Source organism: Macaca nemestrina, chromosome 9 (assembly GCF_043159975.1).
Source record: "Macaca nemestrina isolate mMacNem1 chromosome 9, mMacNem.hap1, whole genome shotgun sequence".
Lineage (NCBI taxonomy): Eukaryota > Metazoa > Chordata > Mammalia > Primates > Cercopithecidae > Macaca > Macaca nemestrina.
In genome coordinates, this window is record NC_092133.1 from 64,857,424 (window position 1) to 64,877,107 (window position 19,684).

A 19,684-nucleotide genomic window follows, 5' to 3' on the forward strand; every position below is an offset into this window, starting at 1 on the left:
GTTGATGAAGTCTGCCTTCTATATTGAGTCTTTACAGTATGAGTGAACGTAAACCTTATTTGTAAAACTAGTGTGATTTAATCTTGTCTGATTAATCTACAATTGTATGGTCTTTTAATTTGGTTTTTTAAAAATTAATATTGTGGGGAAAAGAAAGAGATCAGCCTGTTACTGTGTCTATATAGAAAGAAGTAGACATAAGAGACTCCATTTTGTTCTGTATTTGAGATGCTGTTAATCTGTGACCCTACCCCCAACCTTGTCCTTGCAAGAGACATGTGCTGTGGTAACTCAAGGTTTAATGGATTTTGGGCGTGCAGGGTGCGTCTTTGTTCCTAGAAAAGCTAGGTATTGTCCAAGGTTTATCCCCATGTGATAGGATGAAACAACGTTGCTAAAAGGTTTATCTCAAGGCACAGGATTTTCCTTTAAACTTATTCATGTCACAGATCCTTGTTCTTATGTCTTACTGCTAATTTCCTCCCTAAAAATGATCCTATTGTCCTGCCACTCCCTTATCTTTAAGATGGTAAAGATAATTATCTATAAATACTAAGGAAACTCAGAGGCCGGTGCCGGCGTGGGTCCTCTGTAAGCTGAGCGCCGGTCCCCTGGGCCCCCGCTTTTCTTTCTCTATACTTTGTCTCTGTGTCTTATTTCTTTTCTCAAGTCTCTCGTTCCACCTAACGAGAAACACCCACAGGTGTGGAGGGGCAGGCCACCCCTTCAAATATGGAAATTTATACTGGGGGATTTTTTGTTGTTTTGTTTTTTGAGAGACAGTCTCCCTCTGTCATCCAGGCTGGAGTGCAGTGGTGTGACCACAGTTCAGTGCAACCTCTGCCTCCCAGACTCAAGTGATCCCTTCCACTTTAGCCTCCTGAGTAGCTGGGACTGCAGGCATGTACCACCTTGCCTGGCTAATTTTTGTATCAGGTTGGTGCAAAAGTAACTGCAGTTTTTGCTGTTACTGTTAAAATTTTTTTAGAGATGGGGTTTCACCATATTGAAGGTGAAACCCCAGGCTGGTCCTGACCTCAAATGACCTGCTCACCTCAGCCTCCCAAAGTGCTGGGATTGCAGGCATGTCCAGCCCTGGGGTATTTTTTAATGCTAATAAGTTTTCACTGGATCTTAGTCTCCCAGTTATATGAAATGATAAAATATGAAGAAAAAGATAAAAATATAGAACATATCAGGATTATGCAGAAATGAGGAGGGTTGTAGTCCAAGAAATATTTGGAGGGAAAATGGACTACGACCTTTGACCACATCCTCAAGGAACGGATTATTTTTGTGAGACAGTCTCATTCTCAGCTCACTGCAGCTTTGACCAGCTGGGCTCAAGCGATTTTCCTGCCTCAGCCTCTTGAGTAGCTAGGACTTCAGGCACACACCACCACACCTGGCTGATTTTTAAATTGTTTGTAGAGATGGGGCTTTGCCATGTTGCCTAGGCTGGTCTTGATCTCCTGGACTCAAGCAATCCTCTTGTCTCGGCCTCCAAAAGTGCTGGCATTACAGGCATGAGCCACCGCACCTAGTTAAGAATTGGATTCTAAATTGAGTTCAAATTTACCCGTTTTCCATAACAGCTTGCTCTGAGCTCAGTGTTACTGTAAATATTGATTTTGGACTTAAGATGGTAATATTTTGAATAGCAATGCTATACTCCTACAACTCACAGTTAATATCCTTTCACACACAAATGAATAAAACAGGCCAGTGGATTTGGAAATTTAATAATCCGTACAATCTAAGAAAGTAAACTACCAAAAAAAGTAACTTTAATTCATTCATTGTAACTTTAATTCAGTGCATCTTAGTTAGCATTAGTATCCAGTGGAATTCATTGTGAATGTTAACACTTATTATTCACTACTGAATTGTTAATTTTAGAACAGTGCCTGGGGGCTAGACATTAGGACCTTGTTGTTAGACCTCTGGTTTGAAGCCTGGCTCTTGATGCTGATCTGAATAAGAAAGGTTCAGTGAGTGGAAATACTGATATTACTTAGTAGGAGATGCAAATGAGAGAATTCCTATGAAGTGCTGTTCATAATGATACCTGGCAAGTAGTAGATTCTCAGTACATAATAATAGGTGTTCATAAATATTCTTGTTTGTTTGTTTGTTTTTGAGATGGAGTCTCACTCTGTCATCCAGGCTGGAGTGCAGTGCTGTGATAGCTCACTGCATCCTCCGCCTCCCAGGTTCAAGCAATTCTCCTGCCTCAGCCTCCCATGTAGCTAGGATTACAGATGTGTGCCACCACGCCCAGCTAATTTTTGTAATTTTAGTAGAGACTTGGCTGTATTTTTTGTATATTTTAGTAGAGACTGGGTTTCACCATGTTGGCCAGGCTGGTCTCGAACACCTGACCTCGTGATCTGCCCACCTCAGCCTCGCAAAGCGCTGGGATTACAGGCATAAGCCACCGTACCTGGCCCAATATTCTTTTATTAATTGTGAGTTTGAGACCAGAATTACTAGGTTTTTCTTAAACGTTGGAGGACAAGTAGAAAAGGAAGAACTATCTAATACGCATTTTTCCATTAAATAAGTCAGTTCATTTCAACATATACTAAAGTCCAGCAATTTGACTGGGTCTGGTGTTTCACACCTGTAATCCCAGCACTTTGGGAAGCTGAAGTGAGAGGACTGCTTGAGCCCAGGAGTTTGAGACCAGCCTGGGCAATATAGCAAGACCCTGTCTCTTAACAACAACCACCCACAGTTTATAGGAATATGTTGATTCATGTAATCCTCACAATGAACCTCTTTAATACATGTTATTACTAGCTCTGCTCCAAAGTTTGTTGTTTGATTCCTGCCAAACCCATGTTCTTAAAAATATATAAAATAGTTAAGATACTAAAAAGAATAATACACTAATCACCAGAGTTGGTTATTAACCTTAAGCATGGGTGGAGGATTGTTCGTGGAAAGTGTGAAGAATGAGAAGTTAGGTTTTGCTTTAGGGTCCGCTAGGGCCTGGGCAAGGCGGCATATGCCTGTAATCCCAGCCTGGGCAACAAACTGAGACTCAGTCTCTACCAAAATCAAAACAACAAAAAAGTGAAAATAAAGTAGAGTCCTCCAGGAGTAGGCTCATCAAGGGGCCAAGAGGTGTGACAGTGAAGCTTCAAGGGAGATCTACATTTTAGAGAGTTTTAAGTGAAAATTCTCCTTGGAGGTCTACAAACCAGACCCTTAAGGGGTCGTGAGCAAGTTAAGTCTGTGGTATTTAAGAAATGATTGAATCTGACTGATAAATTCAATTATAATTTGGGTAGAAGTTTAAGATATTTGAATAAGGAGGGAAATTAGTAGAATGACAGTTTGAGGCAGATTGGATGGTCTTCTGGCTCGTAGCCCCAAAGAAAAAGGAGGATGGCCAAGAATACCTGTGAACAGAGAGCATTAGCTCTTAGGTCAGTCATGATTTTCTACACATTTGGAGCCAATCTTTAATTTCCACATTAAAAGAAAAATAGAGGTTTTTGATCCCTCCCTCAATTAACAACCTGCTCAACTTCCTCTCCGCCCTTCACCCCACCCCTGATTTGAAAGGATTTCTTTTGAGTTCTAAGACGCCCTGGCCAGATGAGGGTGGAGTTCTTGTTGGGGGTAGGAATGAGAAAATTAGAATATCAAAGTAATCCCAGCACTTTGGGAGGCCAAGGCAGGAGGATATCTTTAGCTCAGGAATTTGACACCACTAGCCTGGGCAACATAGTGAGACCTTGTCTCTACAAAAGCAAAAGTAGCTGAGCTTCAGGGGATCCCTTGAGCCTAAGAGATCGAGGTTACAGTGAGCTGGGATCCTCTCACTGCACTACACCCTGGTGATAAAGTGAAAAGAAAAGAAGCCTGGCTTTAGTGAAGAGATTTTGGAAACTTCTGAAGTCTCTGCTGTGACTCCCATCCAGCCTAGATGTGGAGGAGCCATGAGGCCCTGTATCACCAAGGTAAGGAGAGTGGAGTCTAGGGCCACACAGTTTCTCAGACCCACCTTTGGGGCAGCACTTTCTTTGACCCTGACTTTCTATGGACTTCGAATCTCTCAGCTGATGGCTATAGTCAGAGTAGGGAAACAGATCAGAGGCAAAGCTCCAAGAATATTAGGTATTCGACACTTGGTTTAATAGCTGAATTCTTTTGTTTTCTATTATTTTACTCTGTGTGTGTGTGTGTGTGTGTGTGTGTGTGTGTGTGTATGAGACACAGTCTCGCTCTGTCGCCCAGGCCAGAGTGCAGTGGTACAATCTCGGCTCACCACAACCTCTGCCTCCCGTGTTCAAGTGATTCTCCTGCCTCAGCCTCCCAAGTAGCTGGGATTACAGGCTCGTGCCACCACGTCCGGCTAATTTTTGTGTTTTTAGTAGAGATGGGGTTTCACTGTGTTGGCCAGGCTGGTCTTGAACTCCTGACCTCTGGTGATTCGGCCTCCCAAAGTTCTGGGATTATAGGCATGATTCACTGCTCCCGGACAGCTTTCTTTCTTTTTTTTTTTTTTTTTTTTTGAGGCGGAGTCTCGCTCTGTCGCCCAGGCTGGAGTGCAGTGGCCGGATCTCAGCTCACTGCAAGCTCCGCCTCCCGGGTTCCCGCCATTCTCCTGCCTCAGCCTCCCGCGTAGCTGGGACTACAGGCTGGGACTACAGGCGCCGCCACCACGCCCGGCTAATTTTTTTTGTATTTTTAGTAGAGACGGGGTTTCACTGTGTTAGCCAGGATGGTCTCGATCTCCTGACCTCGTGATCCGCCCGTCTCGGCCTCCCAAAGTGCTGGGATTACAGGCTTGAGCCACCGCGCCCGGCCCAGCTTTCTTTTTATCCCAAAAAAAGGAAAAATAAATTGATGGCTGAAATTCTGAATTAGTCAAATTAGTTCATTTCACTTCTTTGGGAAAATAAAGTTGTTGGAAAAACTTTGGGAAAAACTGTTGTACAGGTCTTCTTTGAAGATATTTTTGTTGTTTTTGCCTTAAATGTTCATTTTAGATTTCTCCTTAGGTGAATCTTCGGTGGGTAGTCAGTTGTTTTCTTTCTTTCTTTTTTTTTTAAAGACAGAGCCTCATTCTGTTGCCCCCAGGCTGGAGTGCAGTGGTGCCATCTCGGTTTACTGTGTGTGTGTCTGTGTGTTCGTGGCGGAGGGCTATAGTCAGATTCTGTTCAAATGACTCGGTCATTTCAGAATAAAACACCACATTGCTCCTTTAGACTGGGTATAAGATTATCAAGACAATGGGAATCTGGAAAAGTGAGAAAATGGAGCAGGCTTGGGAACTACTAGACCCAGACTTGATCTAAGGAGTTCAGCATTATTCTTGATTCAGAGTGGGTAGGATAGTCCCAGAGCAAGTTCTCGTCTTAGGATAATTTTTAAAAGTGATATGAAACAGGCAGGGCTCGGTGGCTCCTGCCTGTAATCCCAGAACTTTGGGAGGCCGAGGTGGGTGGATCATGAGGTAGGAGATCGAGACCATCCTGGCTAACATGGTGAAACCCCGTCTCTACTAAAAATACAAAAATTTAGCCGGGTGTGGCGGCGGGCGCCTGTAGTCCCAGCTACTGAGGCAGGAGAATGGCGTGAACCCGGGAGGCGGAGCTTGCAGTGAGCTGAGATAGCTCCACTGCACTCCAGCCTGGGCGACAGGGCAAGACTCCGTCTCAAAAAAAAAAAAAAAAGATATGAAATATAACTAATAACAAAGCTCAAGAGTTCTTAATTAAGCTCATTAATTAATGCGAATGTCTTATGAAGATTTTTCTTTTTTAAGACAGAGTTTCACTCTGTTGCCCAGGCTAGAGTGTAGTGGTGATCCGCCTGCCTAGAGTGTAGTGGTGATCCTAGGCAGGCGGATCACCTGAGGTCAGGAGTGCGAGACCAGTCTGGCCAAGATGCAAAACCCAGTCCCTCCTAAAAACACAAAAATTAGCTAGGTGTGGTCGTGCGAGCCTGTAATCCCAGCTACACGGGTGGCTGAGGTGGGAGAATCGCTTGAACCTGGGAGACGGAGGTTGCAGTGAGCCGAGATCTCACCACTGCACTCCAGCCGGGGCGACAGAGCGAGACCGTCTCGGAGATTACTATAATAATAATAATAATAAGAAGAAGAAGAAGAAGAAGTATTATTTTAGACAGGGTCTCTGTCGCCCAGGCTGCAGTGCAGTGGTTCGCCCTCGGCTCCCTGGTTCACGTGATCCTCCCGCTTCGGGACGATAGGCGTGCACAACCACGCTTGGCTAATTTTTAGTAGAGACCGAGCTTCACTATGTCACCCAGGCTGGTTTCAAACTTCAAGCATGCTGGAGTCAAGTCTACCTGCCACGACCTTCCAAAGTGCTGGGAATCCAGGCGTGAGCTGCTGTGTCCCGCCCTTTACGTACACAAATCTTAGAAGGACCTCAAGATCTTTCTTATAGATAAATACAAACATTGAAGTTCTCAGTGTTCTTGGACATGCACATCTGTAAAATTGAAAGTATCGAGTCAAAAACTAAGACTTCTCTTTTTGCAATCCTATTAGTGTTAAACACTAGTAACTTTTTATTTTTTTGAGATGGAGGCTCGGCCTGTTGCCCAGGCTGGAGTGGAGTGGTGCTATCTCGGCTCACTGCAACCTCCTTCTCCCGAGTTCAAGCGATTCTCATGCTTTACCATCCGAGTAGCTGGGATTTACAGGCATGTGCCACCTCGCCGGGTAATTTTTGTCTTTTTAGTAGAACGGGGGTGTCACCATGTTGGTCAGGCTGGTCTTGAACTCCTGACCTCAGATGATCCACCTGCCTCGACCTCCCAAAGTGCTGATACTACAGGCGGAAGCCGACATGCCCTGCCTGTCATTTATTTTATAGCGTCTCACCTTTTACTCATGCTGTGGAAGACTTTCTCTACCTTTAAAGGTTTTTTGTTTTTTTGTTTTTGTTTTTGTTTTTTTTTGAGACGGAGTCTCACTCTGTCGCTGAGGCTGGAGTGCAGTGGCTCAATCTTGGCTCATTGCAACCTCTGCCCCCAGGTTCAAGTGATTCTCCTGCCTCAGCCTCCCGTGTTGCTGGGATTATAGGCACCTGCTACTGCGTCCAGCTAATTTTTGTATTTTTAGTAGAGAGGGGGTTTCACCATCTTGGCTAGGCTGGTCTTGAACTCCTGACCTCTCGTGATCCACCATGCCTGGACTAAGTATTCTTTTTCTTTCTTTGTTCCTTTCTTTCTTCCCTTCCTTCCTTCCCTCCCTCCCTCCCTCCCTCCCTCCCTCTTTCTTCCTTCCTTCCTTCCTTCTTCCTTTCCTTTCCTGTCCTGTCCTGTCCTGTCCTGTCCTCTTCTCAGAGTCTCACTCTCTCGCCCAGGCTGGAGTGCAGTGGCACGATCTCGGCTCACTACCAGCTCCGCCTCCAGGGTTTACCCCATTCTCCTGCCTCAGCCTCCCGAGTAACTGGGACTATAGGCGCCCGCCACCATGCCCGGCTGATTTTTTGTATTTTAGGAGATGCAGGGTTTCACCGTGTTAGCCAGGACAGTCTTGATCTCCTGACCTCTGATCTGCCCACCTCGGCCTCCCAAAGTGCTGGGATTGCAGGCATGAATATTCCTTTTCTTACATCTCTTGTGTATGTGTGTGACATGTAATATTTATATGATGGTTGCATTTTAGTGTCCATAAATAGACTTATTGCAATACTACCACACTCATTAGTTTGCATAATATTTGTGAGGCTGCTTACTAGATACAACAGGAGTAATTGTGACAGGTTGTATGGCACATGAAGCCTAAAATATTTACTATCTGACCCTTTACAGAAAAGTTTGCTGAACCTTGGTGTAAACAGTGTCTTTTGGCAACATGATAATCTGTTTAATCTTAGGCATTTTTGTTCTTTTTTTTTTTTTTTTTTTTTGAGATGAAGTTTCACTCTTACTCCCCAAGCTAGAGTGCAATGGCATAATCTTGGCTCACTGCAACCTCTGCCTCCTGGGTTCGAGTGATTCTCCTGCCTAAGAGGCAGGGTGTCACTTTGTTGCTCAGGCTGGAGTGCAGTGATTCCATCACTGATCAGTTATAGTGTTGAATTTCTATGTTTGTGACCTAGGCCAGTTCACATCTCCTTAGGCAACCTAGTCTAGTGGTCTCCTATTCCCAAGAGATTACCATTTTTTAATTTTTTAAATTTTTTTGAGACGGATTCTCGCTCTGTCGCCAGGCTGGAGTGCAGTGGTGTGATCTCTGCTCACTGCAGTCTCCGCCTCCCAGGTTCAAGCGATTCCCCTGCCTCAGCCTCTCGAGTACTTGGAACTACAGGTGTGCACCACCATGCCTGGCTAATTTTTTTGTGTGTTTTAGTAGAGACGGGGTTTCACCATGTTGGTCAAGATGGTCTCTATCTGACCTCGTGATCCACTTGCATTTGCCTCCCAAAGTGCTGTGATTACAGGCATGAGCCACTGCTCCCGGCCTATTTATTTATTTATTGAGATGGTGTCTCATTTTTTTAACCTGGCTGGGGAACAGTGGCATAATAGTATCTCACTGCAGCCTTGAACTCCCAGTCTCAAGGGATCCTCTAACCTCAGCCTACCCAGCAGGTAGGACTACAGGTTCATACCACTGCACCTGGTTCATTGTTTTTTCATTCATTCTTTTACTGAATTTACAAAGAAATATTGTATATATTTATCATGTACAATATGAAGTTTTCAAATGTGTATATACTGTGTAATTGGAGTTATCATTCTTTTTACAATTAATATCAATGGAAACACTCCACTGTCTCAATTCCTGTGGTATGTCTGATGAGCTGTTTCAAGGTTTTTCAAAATTAGTCTGTAGTCGCAGCTTCTCTAGAGGCTGAGGCAGGAGACTTGCTTGAGCCCAGCACTCCAAAATCAGGCTTGGCAACATAGAGAGACCCTGTCTCTACAAAAAATAGGAAAAATATAAATTAACCAGACATGGTTACAGGCGCCTGTAGACCCAGCTACTCAGGAGGGTGAGGTAGAAGGATAACTTGAGCCTGGGACTTCGAGGCTACAGTGAGCCGTTATCGTGCCACTGCACTCCAGCCTGGGGAACAGAGTGAGACCTTGTCTCAAAAAAAAAAAAAAAAGAAAAGACAGTAGATAAATAAGGATTAGAGGAGGGAATAGGGAGCTATTGCTTAAACAGGGCACAGCATTTCTCTTTGGGGTTTTGAAAATGCTCTGGAAGTAGAGAATGGCTATGGTTGCATAACAGTACAAATAAACTAAAAACCACTGAATTGTACACTCTCTTCTTCTTCTTCTTCTTCTTCTTCTTCTTCTTCTTCTTCTTCTTCTTCTTCTTCTTCTCCTTCTTCTTCCTCCTCCTCCTCCTCCTCCTCCTCCTCCTCCTCTTCTTCTTCTTCCCCTTCCTCTTCCCCTTCCCCTTCTCCTTCTTCTTCTTTCTTCTTCTTCTGAGTTTCACTCTTGTTGCCCGGGCAGGAGTACAATGGCACAATCTTGGTTCACTGCAACCTCTGCCTCCCGTGTTAAAGCGATTCTCCCGCCTCAGCCTCCTGAGTAGCTGGGATTACAGGCACCCGCCACCACGTCCAGCTAATTTTTGTATTTTTAGTAGAGAAGGGTTTTGCCATGTTGGCCAGGCTGGTCTTGAACTCCTGACCTCAGGTGATCCGCTTGTCTAGGCCTTCCAAAGTGCTGGGATTACAGGTATGAGCTACCACGCCCAGCTGAATTGTATACTTTTCAACTGTAAAGTGATGGATTTCATGTCATGTAAATTCATCTCAATAAGAAAAATTAGGTTGGGTGCAGTGGCTCATGCATGTAGTCCCAGCACTTTGGGAGGTCAAGGTGAGCAGACCACTTGAATCCAGGAGTTTTGAGACCAGCCTGGGCAACATGGTGATATCCTGTCTCTACAACAAATACAGAAAAATTAACCAGACATGGTGGTACGTACCTGTGGTCCCAGCTTACTCGGGACGCTGAGCTAGGAGGAACATGTAAGCCTGGGAGGTTGAAGCCGCAGTGAACCGTGATTGTGCCACTGCACTCACTCCTTCCTTTGACAGAGTGAGACCCTGAGAAAGGAAGGAGGGAGGGAGGGAGGGAGGAAGGAAGGAAACTGAAACTATAGCAGTTACTTTAAAGACCCAAACACTAAAAATAACCCAATGCCCATGTCCAGCAGAAAAAATGATAACCTTGTTATGTATTTAATCAGTGAACTTACTATACAATGAGAATGGACTATAAGTATACTTAACAACTCATTTTGTGAAAATTTAAAAAGCTGTATACTTGTGATTTGTACACCTTTCTATGTGTATGTTCTATTTGAAAACAGTTTGTGTCAAAATAATAGGTATGTCCAGGCACGGTGGCTCACACCTGTAATCCCAGCACTTTGGGAGGCTGAGGTGGGCAGATCACCAGAGGTCAGCCTGGCCAACATGGTGAAACCCATCTCTATTAAAAATACAAAAATTGGCCGGGCGCGGTGGCTCAAGCCTGTAATCCCAGCACTTTGGGAGGCCGAGGCGGGCGGATCACAAGGTCAGGAGATCGAGACCACAGTGAAACCCCGTCTCTACTAAAAATACAAAAAAAAAATTAGCCGGGCGCGGTGGCGGGCGCCTGTAGTCCCAGCTACTCAGGAGGCTGAGGCAGGAGAATGGCGGGAACCCGGGAGGCGGAGCTTGCAGTGAGCCGAGATCGCGCCACTGCACTCCAGCCTGGGCAACAGTGTGAGACTCCGTCTCAAAAAAAAAAAAAAAAAAAAAAAAACAAAAATTAGCTCGGTGTAGTGACGGGCACCTGTAATCCCAGCTACTTGGGAGGCTGAGGAGGAAAATTGCCTGAACCCAGGAGGCAGAGGTTGCGGTGGTCTGAGATCATACCACTGCACTCCAGCCTGGGCAACAGAGCAAGACTCTATCTGAAAAAAAAAAAATTAATTAATTAAAACATATAATAAAAATAAATAAATAAAATAGATATTGTCTAATGAACATTACTGATGTAAAAGTAGTTTAAATTGTGGGTTTTTTTTTTTTGTTGTTGTTGTTGTTGTTGTTGTTTTTGAGTCGGAGTCTCGCTCTGTCACCCAGGCTGGAGTGCAGTGGCCGGATCTCAGCTCACTGCAAGCTCCGCCTCCCGGGTTCACGCCATTCTCCTGCCTCAGCCTCCCGAGTAGCTGGGACTACAGGCGCCCGCCACCTCGCCCGGCTATTTTTTCGTATTTTTTATTAGAGACGGGGTTTCACTGTGTTAGCCAGGATGGTCTCGATCTGCTGACCTTGTGATCCACCCGTCTCAGCCTCCCAAAGTGCTGGGATTACAGGCTTGAGCCACCGCGCCTGGCTTGTTTTTTGTTTTTTTAAGAGATAGTCTCACTCAGTCACCCAGGCTGGAGTGCAATGACACAATCTTGGCTCACTGCAACCAACACCTCTCAGATTCAAGGGATTCTCCTGCCTCAGCCTTCCGATTAGCTGGGACTATAGGTGCCTACCACCATGCCTGGCTAATTTTTTTTGTATTTTTACTAGAGATGAGGTTTCACCATATTGGCCAGGGTGGTCTCAAACTCCTGACCTTGTGATCTGCCTGCCTCAGCCTCCCAAAGTGCTGGGATTACAGGCATGAGCCACTGGGCCCAGCCTATAGTTTAAATTTTTTAAATTATTATTTATTTTTTATTTTTTGAGATGGAGTCTTGCTGTGTCACCAGGCCTGAGTGCAGCAGAGCAATCTCGCCTCACTGCAACCTCTGCCTCCTAGGTCAAGTACAGACGTGGCCTAGTTTAAATTTTTACTTGGAGGCCAAGGTGAGTGGATTGCTGGAGCCCACAAGTTAGAGAACAGCTTGGGCAACATAGTAAGACCCTGTCTCTACAAAGAAACTTTTTATTTTAATTTTTTTTTAACTTTAAAAATACTATTTGGGGGAAAAATGAACACATCAAAATATCAGCAGGTATGATATTTTGATAGTTCTGTGGGGTTTGTTTTTGTTTGTTTGTTTGTTTGTTTGTTTGAGACAGAGTCTTGCTCTGTCGCCCAGGCTGGAGCACAGTGGCATGATCTTGGCTAACTGCAACCTCCGTTTCCCGGGTTCAAGCGATTCTCGTGTTTTAGCCTTCCAAGAAGCTGGGACTACACCACGTCCTGCTAATTTTTGTAGTTTTAGTACAGACAGGGTTTCCCCATATTGGCCATGCTGGTCTTGAACTCCTGACCTCGTGATCTGCCCACCTCGGCCTCCCAAAGTGCTGGGATTACAGGTGTGAGCCATCACCCCTGGCCTTTGCTTTTGTTTCTTGGAGAAGAGGTCTCACTTTGTCACCCAGGCTGGAGTGTAGTAGCACAGTTCTGGCTCATTGGAACCTCCACCTCCTGTGCTGAAGCGATGCTGTCACCATCAGCCTCCCGAGTAGCTGGGGCTGCAGGTGTGCATCACCATACCTGACTAATTTTTTTTTTGTATTTTTGCTGGAGACTGGGTTTCACCATCTTGCTCAGGCTGGTCTTGAACTCCTGGGCTCAAGCGATCCTCTCATCTTGTCCTCCCAAAGTGCTGGAATTACAGGTGTTGAGCCACTACGCCTAGCCTAGTTGTCTTTTCTTTTTGTATATTATACCCTTTTGGTATTTTATGACTTCACTGAACATGTAAAAAGCGAAAATAATATTTTAGGCTCTATCCACAGGGGCTTTACATTTACTTGCTATTACATTTTAATCTTCTTATGGCTGTTATTCAGATATTTAAGTAGATGACATGAGTAATTTCTGTATTTTACAGGCAGATTTTGACAACAAACCAGTAAATGGCCCCAAGTCAGAATCCATGGACTACAGTAGATGTGGTCATGGGGAAGAACAAAAATTGGAATTGAACCCACATCCTGTTGAAAATGTAACTAAAAATGAAGACAGCATGACAGGCATCGAGGTGGAGAAGTGGACACAAAACAAGAAATCACATTTAACTGATCATGTGAAAGGAGATTTTAGTGCTAATGTCCCAGAAGCTGAAAAATCGAAAAACTCTGAAGTTGACAAGAAACAAACCAAATCTCCAAAATTGTTTGTACAAACCATAAGAAATGGCATTAAACATGTACACTATTTACCAGCTGAAACAAATGTTTCATTTAAAAAATTCAACATTGAAGAATTCGGCAAGACATTGGAAAACAGTTCTTATAAATTCCTAAAAGACACTGCAAACCATAATAACGCTATGAGCTCCGTTGCTACTGATATGAGTTGTGATCATCTCAAGGGGAGAAGTAACGTTTTAGTTTTCCAGCAGCCTGGCTTTAACTGCAATTCCATTCCACATTCTTCACACTCCAACATACATCGTCATGCTAGTATACACAATGAAGGTGATCAACCAAAAACTCCTGAGAATATAACAAGTAAAGAACCAAAAGATGGATCTCCCGTTCAACCAAGTCTCTTATCGTTAATGAAAGATAGGAGATTAACATTGGAGCAAGTGGTAGCCATAGAGGCCCTGACTCAACTCTCAGAAGCCCCGTCAGAGAATTCCTCCCCATCAAAGTCAGAGAAGGATGAAGAATCAGAGCAGAGAACAGCCAGTTTGCTTAATAGCTGCAAAGCTATCCTTTACACTGTAAGAAAAGACCTCCAAGACTCAAACTTACAAGGAGAGCCACAAAAACTTCATCACTGTCCATCTTTGGAAAAACAAAGTTCATGCAACACAGTGGTTTTCAATGGGCAAGCCAACTCACATATCAGCTCAGCTACTAACCAAGCATCCACAAAGTCACATGAATATTCAAAAGTCACCAATTCATTATCTCTTTTTATACCAAAATCAAATTCACCCAAGATTGACACCAATAAAAGTATTGCTCAAGGGATAATAACTCTTGACAATTGTTCCAATGATTTGCATCAATTGCCACCAAGAAATAATGAAGTGGAGTATTGCAACCAGTTACTGGACAGCAGCAAAAATTTGGACTCAGATGATCTATCATGTCAGGATGCAACCCATACTCAAATTGAGGAAGACGTTGCAACACAGTTGACACAACTTGCTTCAATAATTAAGTTCAATTACATAAAATCAGAGGACAAAAATGTTGAAAGTACACCAACAAGCCTTGTCACGTGTAATGCACAGCAAAAATACAATCAGGAGAAGGGCACAATACAACAGAAACCGCCTTCAAGTGTACACAATAATCATGGTTCATCATTAACAAAGCAAAAGAACCCAACCCAGAAAAAGACAAAATCCACCCCATCAAGAGAACGGCGGAAAAAGAAGCCCACAGTTGTAAGTTATCAAGAAAATGATCAGCAGAAGTGGGAAAAGTTGTCCTATATGTATGGCACAATATGCGACATTTGGATAGCATCGAAATTTCAAAATTTTGGGCAATTTTGTCCCCATGATTTTCCTACTGTATTTGGGAAAATTTCTTCCTCAACCAAAATATGGAAACCACTGGCTCAAACGAGGTCCATTATGCAACCCAAAACAGTATTTCCTCCACTCACTCAGATAAAATTACAGAGATACCCTGAATCAGCAGAGGAAAAGATGAAGGTTGAACCATTGGATTCACTCAGCTTATTTCATCTTAAAACGGAATCCAACGGGAAGGCATTCACTGATAAAGCTTATAATTCTCAGGTACAGTTAACGGTGAATGCCAATCAGAAAGCCCATCCTTTGACCCAGCCCTCCTCTCCGCCTCACCAGTGTGCTAACATGATGGCAGGCGATGACCAAATACGGTTTCAGCAGGTTGTTAAGGAGCAACTCATGGATCAGAGACTACCAACCTTGCCTGGTATCTCTCAAGAAACACCCTTACCGGAGTCAGCACTAACTCTCAGGAATGTAAATGTAGTGTGTTCAGGTGGAATTACAGTGGTTTCTACCAAAAGTGAAGAGGAAGTGTGTTCATCCAGTGTTGGAACATCAGAGTTTTCCACAGTGGACAGTGCACAGAAAAATTTTAATGATTATGCTATGAACTTCTTTACTAACCCTACAAAAAACCTAGTGTCTGTAACTAAAGATTCTGAACTGCCCACCTGCAACTGTCTTGGTGAGTACTTGTGTGGATGTGTTCTTATTTCACCTGCACAAATTACCTCAATCATGACAAGCAAATTCTGATTCATCTCTTTTTGTGTGATATTTTTTCCCCATTCTTACTCTAACTAAGATGGATTAAGTAAATCTATAACCATTTTTCTGTGGGACCTTTTGGTTCTGCTCACAAGAATGGAATATTCAACTTATAATTTGGAAAAACAAATTTGGAAAAGGTAAACCTGCTGAAGTGGAAAAATAGGCTGATATTTCTCTCAAGGCTGAATGTCTGTCAATTTATTGTGCGTAGCATAAGAATGAATTTCCTAGGCCAGGTACAGTGGCTCTTGCCTGTAATCCCAACACTTTGGGAGGCCAAGTCAGATGGATCACTCGAGGTCAAGAGTTCGATACCAGCCTGGCCAGCATGGTGAAACCCTGTATCTACTTAAAATTCAAAAATTAGTTGAGCATGGTGGTGCACACCTGCAATCCCAGCTACTCAGGTGGCTGAAGCAGGAGAATCACTTGAACCCAGGAGGCAGAGGTTACAGTGAGCCAAGATTGCACCACTCCCCTCCAGCTTGGGCAATAGAGCGAGACCCTGTCTCAAAAAAAAAAAAAAAAAAGAAAGAGATAACTTAATAGTTTATTACGGTTTATTTATTTTTCCTATATTCAAACAAATTTCAACTTACAAGCCTTTCATTATATTTTTTTGTGTGTGAAATAGAAGATACATATAGAGAATGTAAAACATATGTATAAGTTAACAGTTATAAAATATATAGCTGGCAGTTGCCGTCCTACTCTAGAATTGAAGCTGGTTTATGTCTTTTTCAGTGTCTAGTGCTTTTATGCTCTATCCAGTACAAGATCTAATACTGTCTTTTTTGTCCAAAGAGCACTTGATATTCTGAAATAATATATTTCTATTTCTCTGCAATACAAAGTGTACCTGCGTATAAAGAAATTCCATAATCTTGGCCACTTGAAGAATTCATAAACCTTTTTGAATTTTAACATATTAACAAATTTGTTTAATACTGATTTCCTATTTCAAAAAATCAAAGAATAACCAGTGTGCTAACATGAGTCATGTGCTAATAGCTGACTCATGGACTGATCCCTAACCAATGTATTTCTACATTTTTGTGCCTTAGGAGTCATTGAAAGAGAACATTCTGAACCAATTAGTTTTAGTAGTGTGTTAAAAGCTCTGAGAAAATCTTGCTGGGTAAAGATTCTCAGGCAGATCTTATGAGAAATTTCCTCAGTATTTGAAACATGTGAAAGCTTAATTTGAATCCTGTACTGATTAGTTACTGTGTGTGGTCAAATTTCAGGTAAGCACTCTTCTAAGAAACCTGTTGACTCTAATATAGCTGTAAAAAATAGGGAAATTAAATAGATTGTGTCATTAAAGTTCGTTAGGCTGCTTGAAGCCCCATTATTTTGTTTACCATACAACTATGATAGAATAAATTTTTTGTGAAAAAATCTGTTTTGAACCTCATCCAAATAGGTTTAGTTATTAGAAGTCTTACTTAAAATATGGCTCCAAATCACAAAGACTCAAGATTTGCCTTGACCAAAGGTGATGTTTTTATTAGAAGTGGGTGGTTCAATGGGAAGGATAAGTACATCACACTGATTTTTTAACAACAGTAGAAAAAAGTGTTGTGTAGTAATAATAATACTGAATTCTTGTTTTTCCAAAGTACACATTGTTCTGAAATAATATCCTTCCATTTCTCTGCTCATTGTTCAATACATAATGTTTTTTAGGTTTTTGTTTTGTTTGTTTGTGGATATAGGGTCTCACTTTGTTACTCAGACTGGTCTTCAACTCCTGGGCTCAAGTGATCCTCGTGCCTCAGCTTCCTAAAGTGCTGGGATTACAGGTGTGAACCACCACACCAGCTAACGCACAGTTTTGACAAACTACCATGTGCCAGTTACCAAGGATAGGCTGTTCTGAGAAGAATCTCACAATTTGGAAAGAGTGACAATGCTGTCTAGTGGAGTTGAATTGGGAGAACAAGGTTCTTGAATTAAGGAGAGAAGAATATAATCATGATAATGGCTTCCATTCTGGAGCTCTTGCTACAAGTCTGATATTGTGCCTTGCTTTGACTTGTAATGTTCACAGCAACTCTTCAAAGGGAGGGCTTATTATCCCCATTATACAAATGCAGAAACCAAGGCACAGAGAATTTCATAGCTGTCCAGTAACTGAACTGGGACTCAGAGACAGCAGTCTCAACTCCAAAACCAATCCTTATAACGTACACTCTGGTGCTTAATAAATGTGAATTATATAAGAGAGAACACTTTTCGGCCGGGTGCAGTGGCTCACGCCTGTAATCCCAGCACTTTGGGAGGCTGAGGCGGGCAGGTCATGAGGTCAGGAGATTGAGACCATCCTGGCTAACACGGTGAAACCCCATCTCTACTAAAAAATACAAAAAGTTAGCCGGGCATGGTGGTGGGCGCCTGTAGTCCCAGCTAATCGGGAGGCTGAGGCAGGAGAATGGTGTGAACCTGGGAGGCAGAGCTTGCAGTGAGCCGAGATCGCGCCACTGCACTCTAGCCTGGGCGACATAGCGAGACTCCATCTCAAAAAAAAAGGAAAAGGTTGGGGGAGAGAACACTTTTCTAAATATCCTTACAAATGGAAATAAGGCCTGTAGTTCAACAAATACGAGCCTTTAACGTTTATATACCTGAGCTAGACTGCTTTTTCTATGTGCATGGTTCTAAAAGGATGATTGTCTAGTTTGAAGACCCTTTCCTTATGCAAAATAACTAGTCACAGCATACAGGAATAGACAGCTGGGCATTCAGAGTTGAATAAGTACCTGCAGTGGACTCAGCTGTTTTTGGTGTAGAATTTCATGGCTAGAAATTCATGAAATGCAGAAATTCCCCAGTAATTCTTGTTACACATGAGTCTAAGGGGCCAAGTTAAAAATAGCATTTTTTAAGAAACAAAATTCATGCTCACAAAAATTCAAGTGGTGCAGAAATATGATGCAAACATCTTCCCATACTCCCATTCTATACAAAAGAACATTATTGATTTTAATTTTGTTTCCATTTTTACAAACATTTAAAACAATCTTTCTACTTGGTTTTCTAATATAATGATATCATGGATTTTTAAATGTTTTATAAATATTATTGTTTCAATCGATTTATTGTATTCCACTATATAAACATCCCATAATTTATTTAAACCACATGTTATTGACAGATGTTAGGAGTGTTTTGCTCTTTTTGATATTACAAATATTGGTAACAAGGAACATTCTTTTGTAATTGTGCAAGTGTGTAGTTGAATAAAATTGTCTGCAATGAAATTGCTCAATTTTTTAATAGGATTCTGAGGGCAACCTTTAACATTGTTCTTGGATAACTTTTAATATCACACCTCAATTAATACAGATTTTTTTTAAGCAGGAGATAGGAATATAAATATGACCCACATCTTAAAATATTTTTTTTCTCCTCTGATTTTCAGAGGAAGAAAGAATTCGTTAGGGGCAGGAAGAAAGGAACATTAAAAGTTAAATTTCATGGGCTATTGTCCTTGACTTTAATTATCAAGTCTTACCAAAACCTTGTCAAGATTCGTGGTTCTGAATTGAGGGGGAACAAAAAGTATAAAAATAGCTTCTCCTGTCCCCTATGCAATTCTGTAAAGCTTTGGGTCTAATAATCTTATTCCTTCCACAGATCGAGTTATACAAAAAGACAAAGGCCCATATTATACACACCTTGGGGCAGGACCAAGTGTTGCTGCTGTCAGGGAAATCATGGAGAATAGGTGAGGAAATACGCTTCCCTGTTAAAATCATTTTTACTGTGAATCTGACTCAATGGAGATAAATCATCTCTAAGAACAAACGCCGTGATTGAAAAACATTCAGGAGTATGGGTTGGATGTTTCTTAGGGCCCAACAAAAGAGGGGTGTCCTCATGTCCCTACTGAGCCACCCATCATACAAGCTGTTGGGCACATAAAAGAGCACCCACAAAACAAGACTAATTGTCTTTGATAAATTCAGAAGTACTTTTTATATTATTGTATAATGGTAGAAATAGGTCAAATTACCACCCTTGACACTGCATACCCTACATTCCCATTGCTTGTCTTGCAGTCAGCCTATTTTTTAAAGAGTGATCTTTAAGGATAAGGGGGTAGGACTGGTTAACAAATTAAAATACCTGCCACACAAAAGCAAATGTTTAACAAAAGTAAATTATGAGGAGTGTTTGATTTTTGAGCTTCTGTACATCTATATCTTAAATACATTAAGATCTTCAAAGCCAAAACCTTCAAGTACAGATTGCAATTAATTAGTACATTCCCTTCACTGTGTTTTATACTCAGGTATGGTCAAAAAGGAAACGCAATAAGGATAGAAATAGTAGTGTACACCGGTAAAGAAGGGAAAAGCTCTCATGGGTGTCCAATTGCTAAGTGGGTAAGTATTTCCTGTTTATATATATTTTTTTGAAGCTTGTTATTCCAGAGCTGATATTTATACTTTTACAATAGCCAGAGTGAGCTTTATTTTATTTATTCATTTGTTTATTTAATTTCTG

General features: G+C 42.2%; 1 protein-coding gene across 10 annotated transcripts in view; it reads left to right on the plus strand.

Annotated features, from left to right (window-relative positions):
• The window catches only part of LOC105466117 (tet methylcytosine dioxygenase 1), a 149,801-nt gene that overhangs the window by 78,267 nt on the left and 51,850 nt on the right, over positions 1–19,684 (plus strand). For 7 of the 10 annotated variants that reach the window (XM_011715068.3, XM_011715069.3, XM_071069635.1 and 4 more), the window contains 3 exons: positions 12,791–15,086; positions 18,812–18,902; positions 19,470–19,563. In XM_011715068.3, the coding sequence (XP_011713370.2) occupies positions 12,791–15,086; positions 18,812–18,902; positions 19,470–19,563 (2,481 nt within the window). Of the gene's footprint in view, positions 1–12,790; positions 15,087–18,811; positions 18,903–19,469; positions 19,564–19,684 lie in introns of those variants that run through there. The other 3 variants (XM_071069643.1, XM_071069642.1, XM_071069641.1) reach the window with 3 other exon arrangements.